The 17713-nt window shown below is 44.9% G+C and overlaps 1 protein-coding gene across 1 annotated transcript in view; it reads right to left on the reverse strand.

Annotated features, from left to right (window-relative positions):
• The window catches only part of mdn1 (midasin AAA ATPase 1), a 55984-nt gene that overhangs the window by 37390 nt on the left and 881 nt on the right, over positions 1-17713 (reverse strand). Inside the window, exons 2-35 of the mRNA XM_011492147.3 lie at positions 17015-17241; positions 16721-16945; positions 15976-16083; positions 15547-15739; positions 15266-15475; positions 14501-14632; positions 14315-14418; positions 13798-13912; positions 13508-13689; positions 13259-13340; positions 12048-12143; positions 11859-11971; positions 9211-9359; positions 9077-9137; positions 8795-9006; positions 8612-8715; positions 8393-8537; positions 8040-8136; positions 7784-7897; positions 7297-7444; positions 6742-6849; positions 6330-6481; positions 4989-5167; positions 4422-4630; positions 4193-4339; positions 3980-4121; positions 3771-3905; positions 2330-2459; positions 2111-2243; positions 1705-1835; positions 941-1079; positions 726-840; positions 397-648; positions 125-322 (exon numbers count right to left, since the gene is read on the reverse strand). Coding sequence (XP_011490449.1) covers positions 125-322; positions 397-648; positions 726-840; positions 941-1079; positions 1705-1835; positions 2111-2243; positions 2330-2459; positions 3771-3905; positions 3980-4121; positions 4193-4339; positions 4422-4630; positions 4989-5167; positions 6330-6481; positions 6742-6849; positions 7297-7444; positions 7784-7897; positions 8040-8136; positions 8393-8537; positions 8612-8715; positions 8795-9006; positions 9077-9137; positions 9211-9359; positions 11859-11971; positions 12048-12143; positions 13259-13340; positions 13508-13689; positions 13798-13912; positions 14315-14418; positions 14501-14632; positions 15266-15475; positions 15547-15739; positions 15976-16083; positions 16721-16945; positions 17015-17241 — 4987 coding nt within the window. The remainder of the gene's footprint in view (positions 1-124; positions 323-396; positions 649-725; positions 841-940; positions 1080-1704; positions 1836-2110; positions 2244-2329; positions 2460-3770; positions 3906-3979; positions 4122-4192; positions 4340-4421; positions 4631-4988; positions 5168-6329; positions 6482-6741; positions 6850-7296; positions 7445-7783; positions 7898-8039; positions 8137-8392; positions 8538-8611; positions 8716-8794; positions 9007-9076; positions 9138-9210; positions 9360-11858; positions 11972-12047; positions 12144-13258; positions 13341-13507; positions 13690-13797; positions 13913-14314; positions 14419-14500; positions 14633-15265; positions 15476-15546; positions 15740-15975; positions 16084-16720; positions 16946-17014; positions 17242-17713) is intronic.

The raw sequence follows: 17713 nt of genomic DNA on the forward strand, positions 1-17713 counted from the left end.
TCTTCTGAAGAAATCTCAAAGTTAACCTAAATTTGTCCCCTGGATCACACCCCTACCAAACAGCAGACGTTTATGAATCAGGGGCAGAATATATCTTGGACATATGTGCTCTGAGAATTCAAACCTAAGGCGATGTAGAAGGGATCAATGCCAAAGAAGTCTTCTCCCCACAGAGGCTCCCGTGGCAGGCGGCTGTCATAGACCCTCAGTGCATCCAGCATTCTTTGATCTAGTTCGGTCAGTTTGCTTAACCTCTGCTCCAGGAAGCCGAGGCACAACCGTCGAGCCAGGAGAGCGTTGTCTGCACAGGACGCCGTGGTTCCTGCAAAGACACAGAGAACATTGTTCAAACATGTCCCTGAACACACCAGCAGAATTCAAAAACCGCTGGCTCACCTGAACCAATGCTGTCGATGTAAACCAAACATGCAGCGTGAATGAAAGCAGTGACAGAGTCCAGTTTGAGGTCCGTTCCCTCGTCTCCCACAGGTTCTGTGGTCATGAGGCGATCCTCGTCCCGCTTGCTCACGGCATTGAGGAAGTTGACCCAGGACAGGACATCCCTAACGCTGAGGATGCAGCGCCGACCAAAGTCCTGATGGGTTAGCCACTCGATGAAATCCAGCATCAGCTCTGCGATGTCCCCTCCTGTGTTTAGGTCAACAGAGGCTGAAGGATAACAGCAGGACTTTAAATAGAAAGATTATTTCCTGATGCTGCTCTACCTTTGAGTGAAAGGCCTGAGTGCAGATTATGGTTGATGATCTGGACCAGGTCACTGCGTCTGTTGCTCTGAGGGCACCAGATCTCTGTGAAGCGGTTCCTGAGGGCAGGAGACAGCTGCCCAAACACACACAGGTCACTTCTCAGCTTCATCCAGAGCTTCGCTTCATACATCGGACACCGTTCAGGCTGCCGGCTTTGTTCCAACAACAAATACCTCCTTTTTGCCAAAGTCTCCTCCGGGGTTCATGGTGGCAACCAGACGGAAAGCTTGATCAGCTTTGATCAGCTCTACGTCGTCGTCATCGCCGCTGCCCTTCTCTGCCAGGACGAGGCACTTCTCTGTCTCCAGAACGCTACAAACACAAATGCCCTTCAAATCCACTCTAGACTCGACAGTGAAGACGTGTGTTGTAGCTGGAACTAAAAATGCATCCTAGACTCTGGAATTTATTCTTTTATCACTTGAAAATGAAAATGGGCAAATTATTCATATTTTTAACATACTGTAACAGACAAAGATTTTCAGCACCATTAAAAAAAAAAAAACTTTAAATTGAAAATGTGAGCTGTAAAGCTGTGGTCTGGTTGGTTTATGGCTTCAACAAGAATGACGTTTATGTCTTAATAAAGGGAAGAACTGCTCCAAAACTGCTTTCATACTTTTAAAATAAACTCAACATCTTGATGAGGGACTAGTGTTTTTTCCGTACAGTTCAATCGGTTTATCTACTGCTGAATCAAAACAGTCCTGTCTCAGGGTTCCATCTGAAGGTGAAGGCTAAAAAAATTTCAAACTAATAGTGCCAAATCTGTGCTTCATTTCAGTCACACAGACAGATTTAAGGCAGATTAGATCCATTTCTGGGAAATGTAAAACAGACCATTAAGTGGACAAAAGGAGAGTCATATAGCTGTATGGGATCACTGTAAGAAGATGCTCAGATGAGCAGTTCAGCTAAGCCTCACTGGCTTTAGTACCTGTTGAGTCTTTCCAGCACAGAGTCATCGGCCAGTGAGATCTCATCCATGAGGAAGACTCCTCCCTCCTTCAAGGCGATGACCAAAGGGCCGTCGTGCCACTGAAACAGCCTGCTGTCATCAGCATCCGTCTATGAGAAGAAAAAGAACTCCTTTAATACTTTCACAAAAATCTGAGTTGCATCGGTTTATTCACTTACATTTATTATTATGGGAAGATGGTTTGATTTTTTTGAACCTGTAGTTCTGTTCTCTTAAATTACAAAAAAAAAAAAGTGTGTTTGAAAAACCTGAACGTTCAATCAAATGCAACAGCTGCTTGAAGCAGCAGAACCTGAACTCCAGTCTGGGAGACCTAGGAGTTAAAGATGAGCAGAGATCCATCCAAACTGACTGACATCAGTACCTGATGGGAGTGTCTGACAGGTCGAAGGCCTCCAAGGAAGTCTGACGTCTCCATGTGAAGATGACAGTTGACAGAGTAGAGCGTCTGTCCAGCCAGAGCAGCAAACATCTGGCAGATGGTGGTTTTTCCACATCTATTGAGGCCCAAAGATCAAAGCATCAAGGTTCAAGGCTTTTTGTCAAAAGTGTTCGAACTTTGCTTTAAGCCAGTGGTTTGTACCCCGTTTCTCCCACAAGCAGGACAGACTCGCCGAAGCGCAGAGCCCGACCCACCAGCACGGCCAGCCGCCTCATACCCCCGGTCCAGACCACGTGACCAAACCCCTCCGGGGCGCTGCCGACAGATGGACCTGCAGACGGAGAATCAAACCTGCACTCTCAGCTTCTACGTCAAGATCCCACTAGAACTTCCAAAACGCAAACATTTACTAACTTGTAAGGGTTTTCTGAATATTTCCCTGAGAAAAGACTGAAACAATGGTTCTGAGGTTTCGGGTCGACTCTAAGGAGCTGAACCTTCAACCAGACAAACTCATAGACTGTATATCACTGGACAGAGTGACCCCCTCCCCCCTCGCGTTCCAAATAGGAAGTACCTGCTGGTTTCCAGAAGCTAAAATCCTATAGACGGTAGTCCTTATATTTGTCAGAATAACCACTCTTGCTCCCATACTTTTTTCTTAACATCTACTTGCTAATCCTAATTCTTTCTCATGATAATTTTTCTTTATCGCAAGTTATTCAAGTCATAAACTGCCCAATCAGATGCCTCCTTAAAAGCATGGGGTGCCCGCTGGCCCCCACCTCGAACGTTTGACAGATTCTCCTTTCGGTGGACTCCAAACAAGCCCACTCGTGATTTACGACAGAGAAAATGATACTGGGACCAATCACGGTCATCTGGCTCCAAATGGCGGTGCCTGTATTGTGGAAAAATGGCGACTGAATTGGCTTCATTTTGCTGGAGCCTTTTCTGTGGATGACGTCACTCTACAGTCTATGGTTTCTCTTCTTTGCTCCCCTTAAGGAGCCACCTGCAGGAATGTGGGTGATGCACCTGGAGGATACATGTGGGACTTGATCCCAGCACCACTCAGACTGACAAAACCTCTGGGAGGAATGGGGGAAACGTTTCAAGAAAGAAACGTTTTCATCCAAGTGGCTTCATCAGTTTGAGTTTCATGATCAGTCAGCATGACTTGGCGACTTCAAGACTACGTCACCTGGATGAATGAGAACCTCAACCTCTATAGACTGTTGGAACTGGGTTGGAAGTAAGTTTTAGAAATCTGACTTCAATAACACTATCGTAAAAACTCGTGCTGCAGTAGTTTAGGAAATGTCCAGCTTACGAATCTAAAGTTACAGGTTCTGAAAGGCGGATGGATGACCCTTCAGTAACCACCTGTGAAGGCCCACTCCAATGAAAACAGTGTGTAAACAAGTGAATGACAAGAGGTGGGGGCGGGGTTGCTCTGTGCCAACAGTCCTTAGAGGTGAATTTCTAACAAACTCCTGCCGCTCTGCAGAAACTATGTCCTAGAAAACACAGGTTTAAAAACGGCACCATCATAATTAAAACACGTCACCAATAAATCAAAAGACGATCTGAGAGGAATTGTAAAGGAATTCCCCTGCTGAGTCAGCGTGTTTCTACTCACTGAACTGACTGGCGACCTGTTTCTGACAGAACAGGGCTTCGGGGTCCACCTTTCTCTTGAAATGCTTCTCCAGGGTGGACAGGATGGTGACCTCCTCCTCCGGCTTTCTGACTCGCCCTGCCAGCAGCATGAATCCTAACAGCAGAGCGGACATCCAGTCAGAGCCTCCAACTGGAGCAGGTAAGGAAATCAAAAGGGAGACGATCTACCATCGTCTGCCAGATGCTGCAGCCAGTCCTGAGAGGCCTCCGTCTGCTCTTCCAGCCTGTAGCGGTCGGCCCAGCGGAACAGATCTCTGAGCGTGATGAAGCCGTGCTTTCCCGCAAACACAGAAGATCCTCTGCGTAAAGACTGAGGGGGGTTTTAGTGGATTTAGAGTTGGGGTCTGTCAGAGGAGGTGACTTCACAGAGACTGCAGGTACCTGAAGGTCCAGCATGACTTTGACCAGCTTGGAGCAGTAGGATGGAGGCAGGCTGCACCTCTGATGAAGGATGCTCTCCAGCTCCCCACTGGGAAGCTCATCGAAGTGAAGCTCCACAAAGCGGTTCCTGAAGGCCCGGGAGAGGACCTGGTGGAGCAGATTTACGGTTTCTCAAGCTACTGCGTCCTTTCCTCTTCCTGTCCCGCCCTCAAGTCACGGTGTGCATTACCTTCCTCCCGCCGTACAGACCGGGCGGGTTCTGAGTCGCGAACAGCATGAACCTGGGGTGGGCCTTCACCACCTCCTGGGTCTCGGCCACAAAGAGCTCCCTGTTGTCGTCCAACAGGCGGTTCAGTGCCTCCAGGACATCGGTGGGGGCGAGGTTCAGCTCGTCCAGGATGATCCAGTAGCCTTTCCTCATGGCGTCGATCAGAACCCCTGAAGGGAACCGGCAGCAGATCATTAGGCCAAAGAGAAAGACCTAGATGAAAGCTAATGAGCCCAAAACAGGGTTGGTGGACAAAGAACATTTTTCCATCTCACACTGCCTTTGACATAAACGTCCTCATTTTTAAAGTCTTTCCAACATCATTGAGCTGGCGGTAAAATCTGGCTTTTTACATTTTTTTTCCTTCGATAATTTGTTAGTATTTCTTTTGGATTCTCTGAGTTTTTACATCAGAAGACCTGTACAGAGAAAGAGGATTCAAGTCTTCAAACTAAATGTCTGGTTTAAATGTTCTCCTTTATTTCCTTTGAGCATAAAGAAACACAAATGTGCGCCGTGTTTTCGTACCTTCTTTGAACACCAGCTTGCCGCGGCTGTCTGAAGAGTAGCAGCCGATGTACTCCTGGATGTCTGTGTGCTCGTGGTTGTTGATCCTCACGCATTGGTTGCCCGTGGCGGCGGCCAGGAAGCGGATGAGGCTGGTCTTTCCCACGGAAGTCTCTCCCTGGATCAGGACTGGGTGGGTCCTGCGAGGTCGAAGGGGTTGATCAGGGCAGGGCATTGATCAGCCATCGGCTCCATGTCGCCCCATGCTGTAACCAGACTGACCTACAGCGCTATCGAGTCACAGACCGCCGAGTCACAACGCAGCCGAGGCTGCGGCAAAGCTGCTCCACTGGTATGAATAAATATTTACACCGGGTTCATTTAGAGGCTAAACTAAGACTATTAACAGGCTGTACTTGGATAACGGTAAAAATTCTGAAATTTGTGTTTTATAATCTGCTATTAAAGTGTGACTCAAAGAGAAATACATAAAAAACTTGTAAAACTGCCTAAAATAAAAAGGTAATATTTTGAACCTTTCAAAATAACCAAATCCAAACTAAAAAATTGAATTTAGCTTCATTTTTGTGCAAATGAATGTCAAAAATTAAATATCCTTGAGGAACCTTGAGAAATTTCCAAAGTGGTGTTACTTCCATTTGAACCTTATGTTGTTTTTTTCTGTTTTAGTGTTTATTTAAGTGAAACCATTAGAGGACATGTAATGGCTCTGGACTCATCCATTGATTCGTTTTTCGATTCGTCACAACATTTTGGTAGCAGCCGTTTTACATCAGTTGGAGCCAGAAAAAATAAAAAAATCTATGTGTGTGCTTCAGCTTTTAGTCAAGATTTGTTTAAAAAAAAAAATATATAAAAAAAACTCCTATTTTCTAGATTTTGATCTATTCCCATTTCTTGTGAAGCAAAAATGACTTGCGCATGGACGGATCATTTGACCACATTCTGGTAATTTTCTTCTTCAGATCAGTCTTCTTTTATTGTTTTTCTGTTTTTAGGTGGATTCCCTGTTGAGACGAGTCAAACCCTGCACTCGTCTCGGGTTTCGTCGTTAGTTACATACTTACAGGTCTCTTCCTTACAGCTATAACATGCTGGAAAGGATGTTTGAATGTAGATGACTCACTGTCCTGAACCACAGAGGAGCGGGCCGGCCCTCTGGGCTTGACCATGACTGTCTGACCTGAACCGTCGCCATAACTCTGCAGGCTGAACTCAGTGCAGTTCAGCATTGATTTTGGCTGCATGAGGATAGACTCCTCCTCTTCCTCCTCCTCCTCCTCCACAATAATCCAGATTAGCAAGAAAGAATGGGTCACTCAGAGGGGGGGTAACTCTTACCCCGCTGAGACCACTCGGGCCAGGTCGCGTAGGTTGAGCTTCACCGAGGCGGTCAGGATGTAGCTCGGGTCCAGAGCTGGCTCCATTTCACCCTGAGACACCCAGTAACCCTCGATGGGCACGCTGGGCCGGCCGGCGGGGGCAGGGATGGGCTGAGCAAGGCAAGACATCCATTTCAGATCTGAACTTATGGTTTTTTGTTTAGTTGGAGGAATATCAAACACGTTTTTACATTTCACACTCATTCTAATGAACAGCTTCATAAGTCTCAGTTTTAGCCAAAATGTGAAACAGTTCATGTCACTCAAAAATGTCTGTAGGTTTACCAAAATGAATGCTGCCTTTCAGCTTTTGTTCATCACTGAACGTCTTTAAGGAGGGAAACCCTTCTTTGAGGCCACGACAGTCTCACCTGTTTGAAGCATTTGGTGTTTCCCATCAGGATGTGCTGACAGACCAGCTTCTGGACCCTGGGGTGGGAGCTTCTGTCCAGTTGGGTCAGGAAGCTCAGGCAGAAACCCTGATGGTCACACAGACACAAGCAACTAGATGACAAAACCATCGAGCCTCTTCTGTAGAAATACACAAACACTGGGAGGAATTTCTCTTCTCTCGTTTGGAATGCAAGCAAAAAAAAAAACGATTAAGCAGAACCTGATAACAGAACGAACATTAACTATGGGCTATGTGCTCATTTAGCTGAAGCATCAGAAAAGAAATGAAAAAAGAAAAATACAATAAAAAGGTTGAGCCTAAAAGACGCTTTATTTAAAACACTGAAGTGATGTCTAACTGCTTTACAACTAATTATCCTTAATTAACCGAGAAAAATAAGAAATGGCTCAAAACAACAAAAATACATTTTTGCTTAATAGGAAATGCAAGACAGCTGCTTTAAAAAAAGGAAATAAAACACGTATGAAGTTAATCAAGTAAAGGTGTCTCCATAGGTGGATTCCAACGTTACCTCATAGAGCGAGCGCTGCACGCTCTGACAGGGGTTTCCCGCCACATACTTCAGGGCCCTACACAGAGTACGGAGGCTGTAGTGAGGCCGGTGACCCGTACCATCCACCAGACTGCTGTTGGCCTCCTTTCGCACGTTCAGGTAAAAGCTGCAAAAAAAATAAATAAATAAAAAGAAAGAAAGAAATGGCCAGAGAAAAGACACAAGTTCAGAGTCTGAAGGATTGAACTACAGCGAACACACAGGAGGAAGAGAAAAGGGACAGAAAACATTTAAACTTCATAAATGTAGTGCTCCTTTGTCATCAACACTACAAAAAAAACTAGGTCAGTCAAAAAAAAATGAGAATTTACTTAAATGAGGATTAAAACATAAAAAGAATCAGTTCAAGAACAAAGCCTTGTGGAACACCATGACTAATTGCAACAAGACATTTGTTTTTAACAAATGAGAATATTTTGAATGAATATGACTGAAGTCAGCCAACCTGATGACACCGGTGACCACATTCTTGGGTGGGTTCAGCCCTTTGAGGTAATCTGAAACCAGGATGCGCAGGTCTCCTTCGTTCTCCAGCTCCTCCACATAGAACTCAGTGAGCCTGAGGAGGTCACATTTTTGGAAATGTTAAAGTAGTTTTAAATGTATAAAAACAGTTATCAGTCAGATTTCATTATTTAAAAAATCTTAAATAAAATTCAATCAAGAACAATAGAACAATGTCTGCGTCTCGCTGTTCTAACCGGTTTCTAAGACCCAGAGGGAGGTTCCTCTTTCCCACATCAGTCGCTGGGTTCATGCAGCCAAACAGCCGGAAGTCCGGGTGGCGAACCAGAGGCTCTGTAGAAAAAAACAAAACAGGCTTGGTTTCAACAGAAATAAGGTATATTAATAACAAAATCCCCCCCAAAAAATACTCTAAATATTCACACTTTTAGCTCTGATGGTTTATAGACCCACTCCAATTCCCAGTGGTCTTTTAATTATGGTTATGCCGTTTTTTAGGCAAAAATCGAAATACGATGAAAATGTTGGAATTCATTTGTTGAACATCCAAACTGATCAGTCTTCAGTCCGGGCCGGTGCTGGTCCTCACCTGTGTCTCCTCGGTCCAGAAGCACCAGAGAGCCGGCGCTGCCCTCCAACAGTCCACTCAGACACTCCAGCGTCTCTGCTGCTGCCAGGTTGATCTCATCCAGCAGGATCCAGTGGCCTTTCTTCACCGCCTGAGCCAGCGTTCCCTGTGAACCGCGCATAGGTAATACCTGCAGCACTGCTGCGCGGCACAAAGGTCCGTTCCTCCTGAGAAACTTACCTCCACGAAAGCAAACACCATGGCGGTCTCACAGGTTCGGATCTGCTGCTGGGTCTGACTAAGTCTGGAAGAGAGCGCCTCCCACTGTTCCTGCAGGGAAGCAGCTAAAAGCCAGAGCAGAGGAAAAGCTCAGGGTTTGTTCTGCAGCAACAGAAGTGGCGTTCTGAGAATCCTCCGGAATACCGTTGCACTTCTCCTGTAGTCCTTTTGTTAGAGCAGACTTGCAGACGTGGTCCATGAGCTTGAGCAGGTCCTGCCAGCGCTTCCCTCTGAAGCAGGTCTGCACGTGACCCAGGAAGGTCAGGTTCTGCTTCCTGGAGTAGGTCTGAGAGAACAGGTCCTCGAAAGCCTCGCGCAGAGGGAGCAGGAGCTGTTTGTGGTCCACTGGCTTGTACCTGCAGAACAACTCGCTTTCAGAATGAAGCTTTTTATCCATTTTCTGCACAGACGACTTGGGCAGCTCACCCTCCTAGAAGGTCGGCCGTGTCGCTTTGCTGGTTCATGTTGACGACTCGAAGTCTGTGACCTGCGTGTGGAAAGGAAGTCGTAAGTTGCAAGTTTCTCCACAGGATCTCCTCTGGAGAAACTCCTGCTCCTGCCTGTTATTCTAGCCAGGTGCTGCACGGTGGAGGTCTTCCCAGTTCCAGTCTCCCCCACCAGGAGAACGGGCTCTCCTTTGGCCACACACACCGCCAGCTGCTCCAGCAGAACCGAGGAGCCCCGCGTGGCAGCAAATGTCTCTCTGTGCCTTCAGAGGATGGAAGACAACGTTAGTCTGGAGCTTTTGGTCACCAAACTCCAAGCTCAAAAAATTGCTAAGCTGCAAAGCAAGGAGCTGCAGAGGACCGCAAGGACCGAATCATTTAAATGATTCTGCTTTCTTACTGCGTCTTTGAGTGAAAATGTGACCCCGACACACACCGACAGACGCCCCAAAATGTACACACACCTCATAACCAGTGTTGCCAGATAGAGTCACAGGGGGGGGCAAATAAGATCAAGTCAAATGAATTACACATTCACAAATCACAGATGTAGAGAGGGGATATTACTCGACTGGCTTTTTCACAGCTACCTGTCCAGTCAAAAAGCTCAAACATATCTATCTATCTATCTATCTATGACTGGGAGAAACAACAATATACAGCTTTAGTAGATTTTTTTCCCCTACTGGACTGATTAAGTACCCGATAGGGTGATTATTCAAACTAAAACATTTTTCAAAATCAAAGATAGTTCAGACTGTTAATAAAAGGAGTAAAGTATTGAATATTTCTTCAGCGGACCGGCCTTCTTCCATTCATTTTCTTAACCCGCTATAACCTATGTATAACCTCTTCCATCCTTGTGCTGCGCTTGCGCCAATGCGCCCCGACTACTACCGTGTCAACCTGCTGCTATGATGACCGTATTTAGCGCTCTCTGTGTTGGACACACTGGAGGAGCGCGGGGGAAAACAACTCTGAGCTAAAGAGGATATGAACAGGTGAACAGGTGAACAGGTGGAGAGGAAAAGCAGGTAGAGAGGCGGAGGAGGGGCTTTGGCTTCAAACTCTGTCAGAGAGGTGAAAACACGGGCGTCAGATTCAGACGCAGCTTTCCCTGCGGGAGTTGAAGCAGAGACTTTCTCTGGGATGATTTTCTGAACTCAAACTTGTAAACATGATTACCAAGTAGAACTCTTCAAAATAATAGACCTGATCTCTCCACATTCTGCGTGTCCACCATGCACTGATAAACACAGACATGCAGCGATCAGACCATAACGTTAGCTCGTAGCTCCGCCCACACGCGACCGGGGTGTCAGCTTTAAAGAATGCAATTTCTAAGAGGAGGGGCGGGGCGGCAAACCCCCAACAACAGGTTAGATGACAGAACCCATTAAGCGTCTCTACCTGGTGCGTTCACGGAGCTTCAGAACATAAGACCTCAACAGCCACCCAGCCTAACGTAGTCCGCTATTATATATTAATGAGGGGGAAAAACCCGCCTAACAGACCCTAAAACCGCCCAAATTATGCATACCCGCCCAAAGCCGATTTTACCCGCAAATTTAGAACCAAAACCGCCCAATCTGGCAACACTGCTCATAACGCGGTGTAAACAAATTCGGGGCAAAGTAGATGATGCCTACCCAAAAAAATGACGACAACACAGCAGGAGAAAACGTTGAAAAGAAAAAGAATGAGGTCCTAATCTCTTTGGGGCTCAAAAAATGAGACTAAAACAAATGTGTCCGGGACATTCAAAGAAAGAGTTGAAATTATTATGGGATGGAAACAGGACCTACGACTTGACGCCAATTTTTGGGAAATTTCACACATTTTTACCAGAACATCATTTGTAACATATGAATTGATGGCTCACGGTGAATGGAACGATATGCCCATATTAGGAATGTGGTTAACAAGAAACCAAAAAATGTTATTTTGCCAATTCTTCTAAAAATGACAGACCTGTTGGTCAACCCCAGGCGACCAAATATACAATGGTTGCTATGGAGATAAAACCAACAGTCCAGCTGCTATATTGAAGAGAGTTTCAACATGTCCAGGGTGGCAGAGACGGGAGGGTGGGGGGTAAGAGGTGTGCAGCACCCGCTCAGCCAATGAGGGAGGGTCAAAGAAGGCGGCGAGGGTGGGGCGGGTAGTTACTGCAGGTCATACAACGCCGCTCACTGCTACAATTTTGAACGTTTTCTTCTAATTATGTGCAAACATAAACATGTATGCAGGTACATTTGTCATCAACATAATGAACTGACTGAATAATTTAAAAGAATTGACAGAAGTGAGCAAATAGACAATAATACAAAAAGATAAAAAAATCTCCTGGAAGGTGCATTTGTTCACAAAATAATGATGAACAGCTAAATTACAGAGAAGTCCCTAATAAAGAAAAAGTAATAAAAGGATGAAGAACACCCCAAATGACACCCCTCCCCACTGTCTGTGTTTGTCAGAAATCACTTGAATCGCTAAAACAGATCAATTCCACCCACAGGAACATACTGCTTCATTAAACTGTGGCTCCATGAGGCTGAAAAGCATCTGTTTTCCAGGACAAAGGTCGTCACCTCGTCATTTCGCCTTCCAGGGGATGAATGGGAATATTTGGACGCGGCCGGACACCCGAGCCATTAGACGAGTTAGTTTGCAATTACAATCAATAGGGTGTTTGCTCATCAGGGGGTGTCAGTGGGACAGCATCGAGCTGACGGCGGAGGTGAACAGGGCGTCCCACTTACTGCGTCAGCATCACGGCCTCGGCCTGCTTTCTCTGCAGAGTGGCCCTGCCCACGCAGGCCTGCAGCTCGCCGAGGCGGACGTCGGGCCGGTACATCTGACAGAAGTGCTGCGCCTGCAGGGCAAACCAAGCGGTCAGAGCAGGAAGATCCAAGCATCTTCTGCAGAAGAAAGCCTGAACACTCTCCAACCTTCTCTTTGGAGATGTTGAGTTTACTTCCAATGATTTCAGCCAATCGCAGCCGGCTGCTGGAAGAAGACAGCATGGCAGTGAAGCAGTCGAGAGCCTGACGAAGGAAAAACATGTTGCATCAAAAAGGCTGAAATTCTGAGAATAGTTGAAACAAAGAGACACATTTCAAACATGGGAAATCTGTTTCACACGGAAAAATAACTCCGGATCAGCAGGATATTTCAAAATAAACTAGCACTATTCAACATAAACATAGTATTTCTGTTAAATTGCATAGATTGTGATGCATTGTGGGGGAATGCAACATTAATTTTGTGGAGTTCTAACGGATCAGATGGAAATCATATTTCTATGAGCTGAATCCTGCATTTGTGTATATGTCTCTGCATATGTGAAGCATCAAAACATGTTCAGGTTATGTTTCTTGGACAAGTCAGTGGTAGATGCTGGAAATATACAAGAGCATTCTTTAAAAAAAACTACTGGAATATTGGCATCTGTAAAGAACCTCATCAATCCAGAATGGTTCCATAGCACAAAAGGTCACCTGGACTTGAACCTTTTTAGTACTTTTCCTGCTACTGGAAGAATTATGAATGGAAACTAAACTTGGATGAGGTGTATATTTGACTCACAGCCTTCATTCTGACAGAACTCCTACAGAATTGCTGTGAAATGCAGCTGCATCTTTCAAATGGGAATCTGGAGTTCAGGTGGGTTTTACTAAACAATCACATGCATGGAACATTTTAAGTTAAATGTGAGCAGTCCAAAACATTTCTATGTGAATGTCAAACTGACCTTACAGTCATTAGATCAGGGAGTATCTCAGGGTTTAGTTTTAGGACTCCTATCATTTTACTGCTTTGAAAAGGGTTTTGGTCAATTTTTACGATACAAGTGAATGTATTTTGTGCAGATGACACTGTTCTGTTTGGCTGTCAGTAATCGATTTTATTTATTTTTAAATTGAAAATTGTTAATAAATCAAACCAAACTGGTTAATTTCTTGCATAAAGGGTTGAAAAAACCAACAATTACTGTGTACAAACAGCTTTCACCTTAAAGACTTGAACCCATCAATTAACAACTACACATAAACAAACACAATTGTTAAAGGATGGACACCTCAGACAACCCTCAGGCTCTTGATTGGTTTTTAGAAACATAAATGAATTTCTGTCTGTTAAGTGAAGGAAAGGCACAAACCTCCAGGAAGACGTGCTGTGCTGTAGCTGAGGATGTGTTGTCAAAGCCGACACTGATGCGCTCGCACCACTTCAGAAGGTCCCTGCGCAAAAAACATCCACAAAAGAGGAGAAATCAGGATTGTAATCTGGAAGAAGAAATGTAGAGTCTCCTGGATGGGTCTGTTGCTCTGGATTAACTTGAGAAGAAGGACACAGGATGGGATTTCACGTTAATGGACGTCAACCGTCTGGTAGAGCAGAGTCTGACCTCAGGGACAGAGCTCTCCCCTCCAGAGGCGAGACTCTGTCTTCTGCAGGAGGGTCGTCGTCGTCCGGACTCAGGAGGTCGTTGGTGTTCGGGTCAGAGTGTTTGTCCCCGGTCAGCTGACAGTAGATGTCCAACAGACGATCTGACACCACGCTCAGTCCTGGATACCTGCTGACCAGAACCTTAACACAGAACAACCACGTCGACTCAAGAGGGTTTTGGAAACAATTCAGCAGTAAATGACAAATAAAAAGCAGCAAATCTAAGCTAGAGGCAGAAGCCCTCCTCACTTTCTTCAGCTCCTCTCGTGTCATGTTTCCCATCTGCAGCTTGGTCCAGTACTTGTCCAGCAAAGCAGCATGGGAGTTCTGCGGCCTGTGCCAGCTTCCTCCACTGAAGCACAACCTGTGGGACACGAGCAAGACTTCCTGTTGGAAACCTTTGAGGAAAGCTGGACGCAGCTTTGATGAAGACGGTGGACAATTCTACAGATCAAAGATGCTCCAGTGAAGCTCCGCCTACATAATCTGCACTCAAAATAGAATAAAAATGATCCGTGTAGATTTGTTAGGTATAACTGCAATACGTTTTAATTTTATATTTTAAACATTTATTATCGTTTTAGTAATGAAAAGAAAAGGCGTCTGAAGAACAAAGTGGAGAAATGTTTTATTTTAAAAACGAGTTTCTCTGGTTGTTGTAGACACTAAAACACTAAAGTTGACTACATAAACATTATAATCATGTTATGTTTAGTTTTAGTAGTGAAAGAAAAGTATAAACTCTGCTGTTGACGTTTATTTGTACCTTCTTGTCGCAAAAAACTGAAATCCAGGAGCAACATCAATGCAGTCATCTCGTCCAGGAATCAGCAGCTTTTTACTCTCCATCAACGGCAGCAGCACAGAAACCTTTGCAAACGTTTTTTAAAACACGATCAAATAAAATGTTATCTTTTTAAAAGAAAGAGTGCCCAGGATCTCTGAAACGTACAACATCCAAAGGTGCATGGTCAATGTCCTCCAGCAGAATCCACTGGCCTTTGGCCACAGCCTGCGTCAACGTTCCGGGCTGCCACACAAACTTCCCGGGAACGTCAGTGCAGCGATACATCCCCAGCAGCATCTGGGAAACGGGAAAACAGACGAGAGAAACCTCAGAGTCCCACAAACCCGGATTGTTTGAAGGATTTTGACTTTCAGAGTCACTTCTGGAGATCTGCAGGGATTGATGTTGGGAGCCTTTTCCTTTTGTAAATGCTTTTATGCAGAAGTCAAACACTCTTTATTAAGCCATCATACGTGGCACCACCCAACAAATCAAATGTGTGCTTTACAAGCCGTAACAGTTGAGCAGACAAAGAGTAGGAGTCTAGTTTGACTTTATTTTAAAAGGCAGAAGTGTTTTACTGATTTACTGAGGAAGCGGAAAAACATAAATATGCCAAAATGTTTGTCATGTCACAATGAATGTTGCCAAAAAGGTTTTGTACTGTAGTAAATGTAGCTCTCTGGTCAGTTTTTTTGGACATTTAAAGACATATAATGCTTCACTACAACACAACATGGTCTCCAAGACCGTTGCTTTCATAAAAAAAAACTGCTTTTAAAAAGTCGTTTTGTCTAAACTGGACTGAATGTGAGTCGATTTGCGTAGAGCACTGACTGACTCCGTATTTCTCTTCTTTCTCAAACTAAATAAATATGTTAATTTTAAAACTCTGCATGGTTCCCGTCTGGCTCCCGCCACACTGCTCACCTTGCTGTCCGTCTGATCTCCAAGCTGCACCTTCATGATCTCTGAAGCCTTCCAGTGTCCCGTGGCGGCAGCCAGGAACTCCACCAAGGCAGTTTTACCGCACCCGATGGGGCCCTCGAGGAGCACCGGTTTCTGCGAGGCCACAGCCAGAGCCAGTCTCCTCAGGTCCCGGCAGGTTGAGCCCACCAGCACCAGGTTCTTTGGGTTCGGCTGAAAGGAACAAACAACAACATCAAGCATGGAGAGAATCACAAAACCAGAGCTTTTGTGACACGCCTCACCTGATTGGTCTGTCTGGGGGTGACTGTGGGAAGCACGACACCACAAACTGCTACCACATTTGGGGAAAGGTCCTCTGATACCACCTGACCTCTGGTGAACTTATTGGCCGCATTCTGGTGCCACAAGACAGAGCTCTGATTGGCCAGCACCAGGGCCTTCTCTGTCTCCATGTGCCGACTCTCCTCCAAAGCTCTAAAACAAAAGGTCAGCAAGAAGAACTCAGAAATCTGCTGGAAAGGAGGGCTTGGTGCTGAGAGCACAGCTACACACGACGATGGATTTCATACGAAAAAAAGTCAGAGTCTGCTTTTTTGTGAAATATGCTGCATACACATGACATACAGCACAGATGAACTTACTTTCCTCTCACCCCACAGTGTAAGCAGCTTATAAAATAATAAACTGAAAGAGATAAAAGAACCACTTACTGCATTTTCATGTGCAGGATCTCCTCGTTCGTCAGCAGCTTCCTCAGGAAAATCATCTTTTGGTTATCAGTCATGTGACATACGAGTGCTAAACACTGTGCAGTGTACCTGGAAAAAAAAATGCATAATACACACAAATAAACAATAGATTGCTATGTGGAAAATTATATACAAGACATGTAAAGATCCATGTAAAGACACATGTAACAAGCATGTAAAGTTGCATTTAAAGATGTGTGTAAAGGCATGTAAAAGCATTTAAAAAAAATGTTAAAAGCATGTAAAGATGCGTGTAAAGACGTGTGTAAATGCATGTAAAAAGCATGTAAACATGCGTGTAAAAAGGATGTAAAGATGGAAGTAAAGGCATGTAAAAAGCATGTAAAGATATGTAAAGACGCATTTAAAGATGCATGTAAAAGCATGTAAATACGAATATAAAGATGCATGTAAAAAGGATGTAAAGATGCATTTAAAGACGCATGTAAAAAGCATGTTTGCGTGCCAGAAAACGGTGTCATTGACTGATTTTCAAGAACACTTTCAGTTTGCAGATTGAAAGCAAGTCAAACCCAAAAAGATCCGTTTTGCACTCTTACTGAATCTTTCTGAATGTCTGGAAAACTGAGTATGAACCGGCAGCATCTCTTTACAGTCAGATTTCAGAAAATGTTTCCTGACAAAGTGTGTAAAGAAGCATGTAAAGCCTGAAAGAGCGTGTCAGGAGTACGCCACAGCTGCGTACCCTCGAACCATGGCGTCGCTGGTCTGAAGCTGGGACACACAGGGACTCCAGTCCCACAGCGATGCAAATCTAGCACAGTCGCTCTGAAGGAAACGCAGAGTGGCGCCCATCAGGTCTCGCAGCTTCATCCTCCTGGGGCCATACTGGACAGCTGATGCCTCCTCGTTGGTGAAGAAGAGCCTCTGAAACACTGGGGGGGCGCTGCTGAAGTACCTCAAAGCAAACCTTGACAGACAAAGCAGTTAGACTCCAGTCAACCGGAACGAGGCAGATCACAGAGGAGAGTCGGCTTACAGGTGCGCGTCAGGGCAGATACCCAGCAGTCTGCTGAGGGCCACACAGAGGCGTTCATGGAGGTCATGGTTGATCCGGCCCCCGGCTCTGACCTGCTGAGCGCTGCGCTCCAACAGGTCCAAAACCAGAGGTCTCAGGTGGCGAGCAATCAGCAAAGTGTGCTCCTTCTCCAGGAGGAGCTGAGCCAAGCACTCCAGAATACACCGTCTGTCGTCGTGGTTCCATATCTAATGGGGGGGGGACAAAGGAGTTGTTATCCTCCACCAAACATGAACATCCTGTTCGCAGAGGTTCTCTACCCTTTTACAACTGAAAACTGATTTAGGAAAGATTTCTTATTTACTTTTTGTTTTTTTTTTACTGAGAGGCTCGTCTTCATTGCAACTTGCTTTATCAGCAAATTGAAAAAGTTTTTTTTCTGAATTTTTATTTTGTTGCTGTTGTTTTGCAATACACAACTTGTATACGTAACCCAAACAAAAGTGTGAACCAAAATTTTCTTTTTGGACCAAATTGTACAGAAAGTCAACAGTTGCTGGCCCAGTCTGTACACACAAACGTTTGCAGATTAAACAATAAATAAGAAAATATATATTAAAAAAAGACCAAAAAGTTACTAAAATCTGTTCAAAGTATCACATTTTTTAACACCGCTAACAAAGAATCTGAAAGAACAAAATTTAAAGAATCTTGTGTTCT

The sequence above is a fragment of the Oryzias latipes genome, chromosome 24 (assembly GCF_002234675.1).
Source record: "Oryzias latipes chromosome 24, ASM223467v1".
Classification (NCBI taxonomy): domain Eukaryota; kingdom Metazoa; phylum Chordata; class Actinopteri; order Beloniformes; family Adrianichthyidae; genus Oryzias; species Oryzias latipes.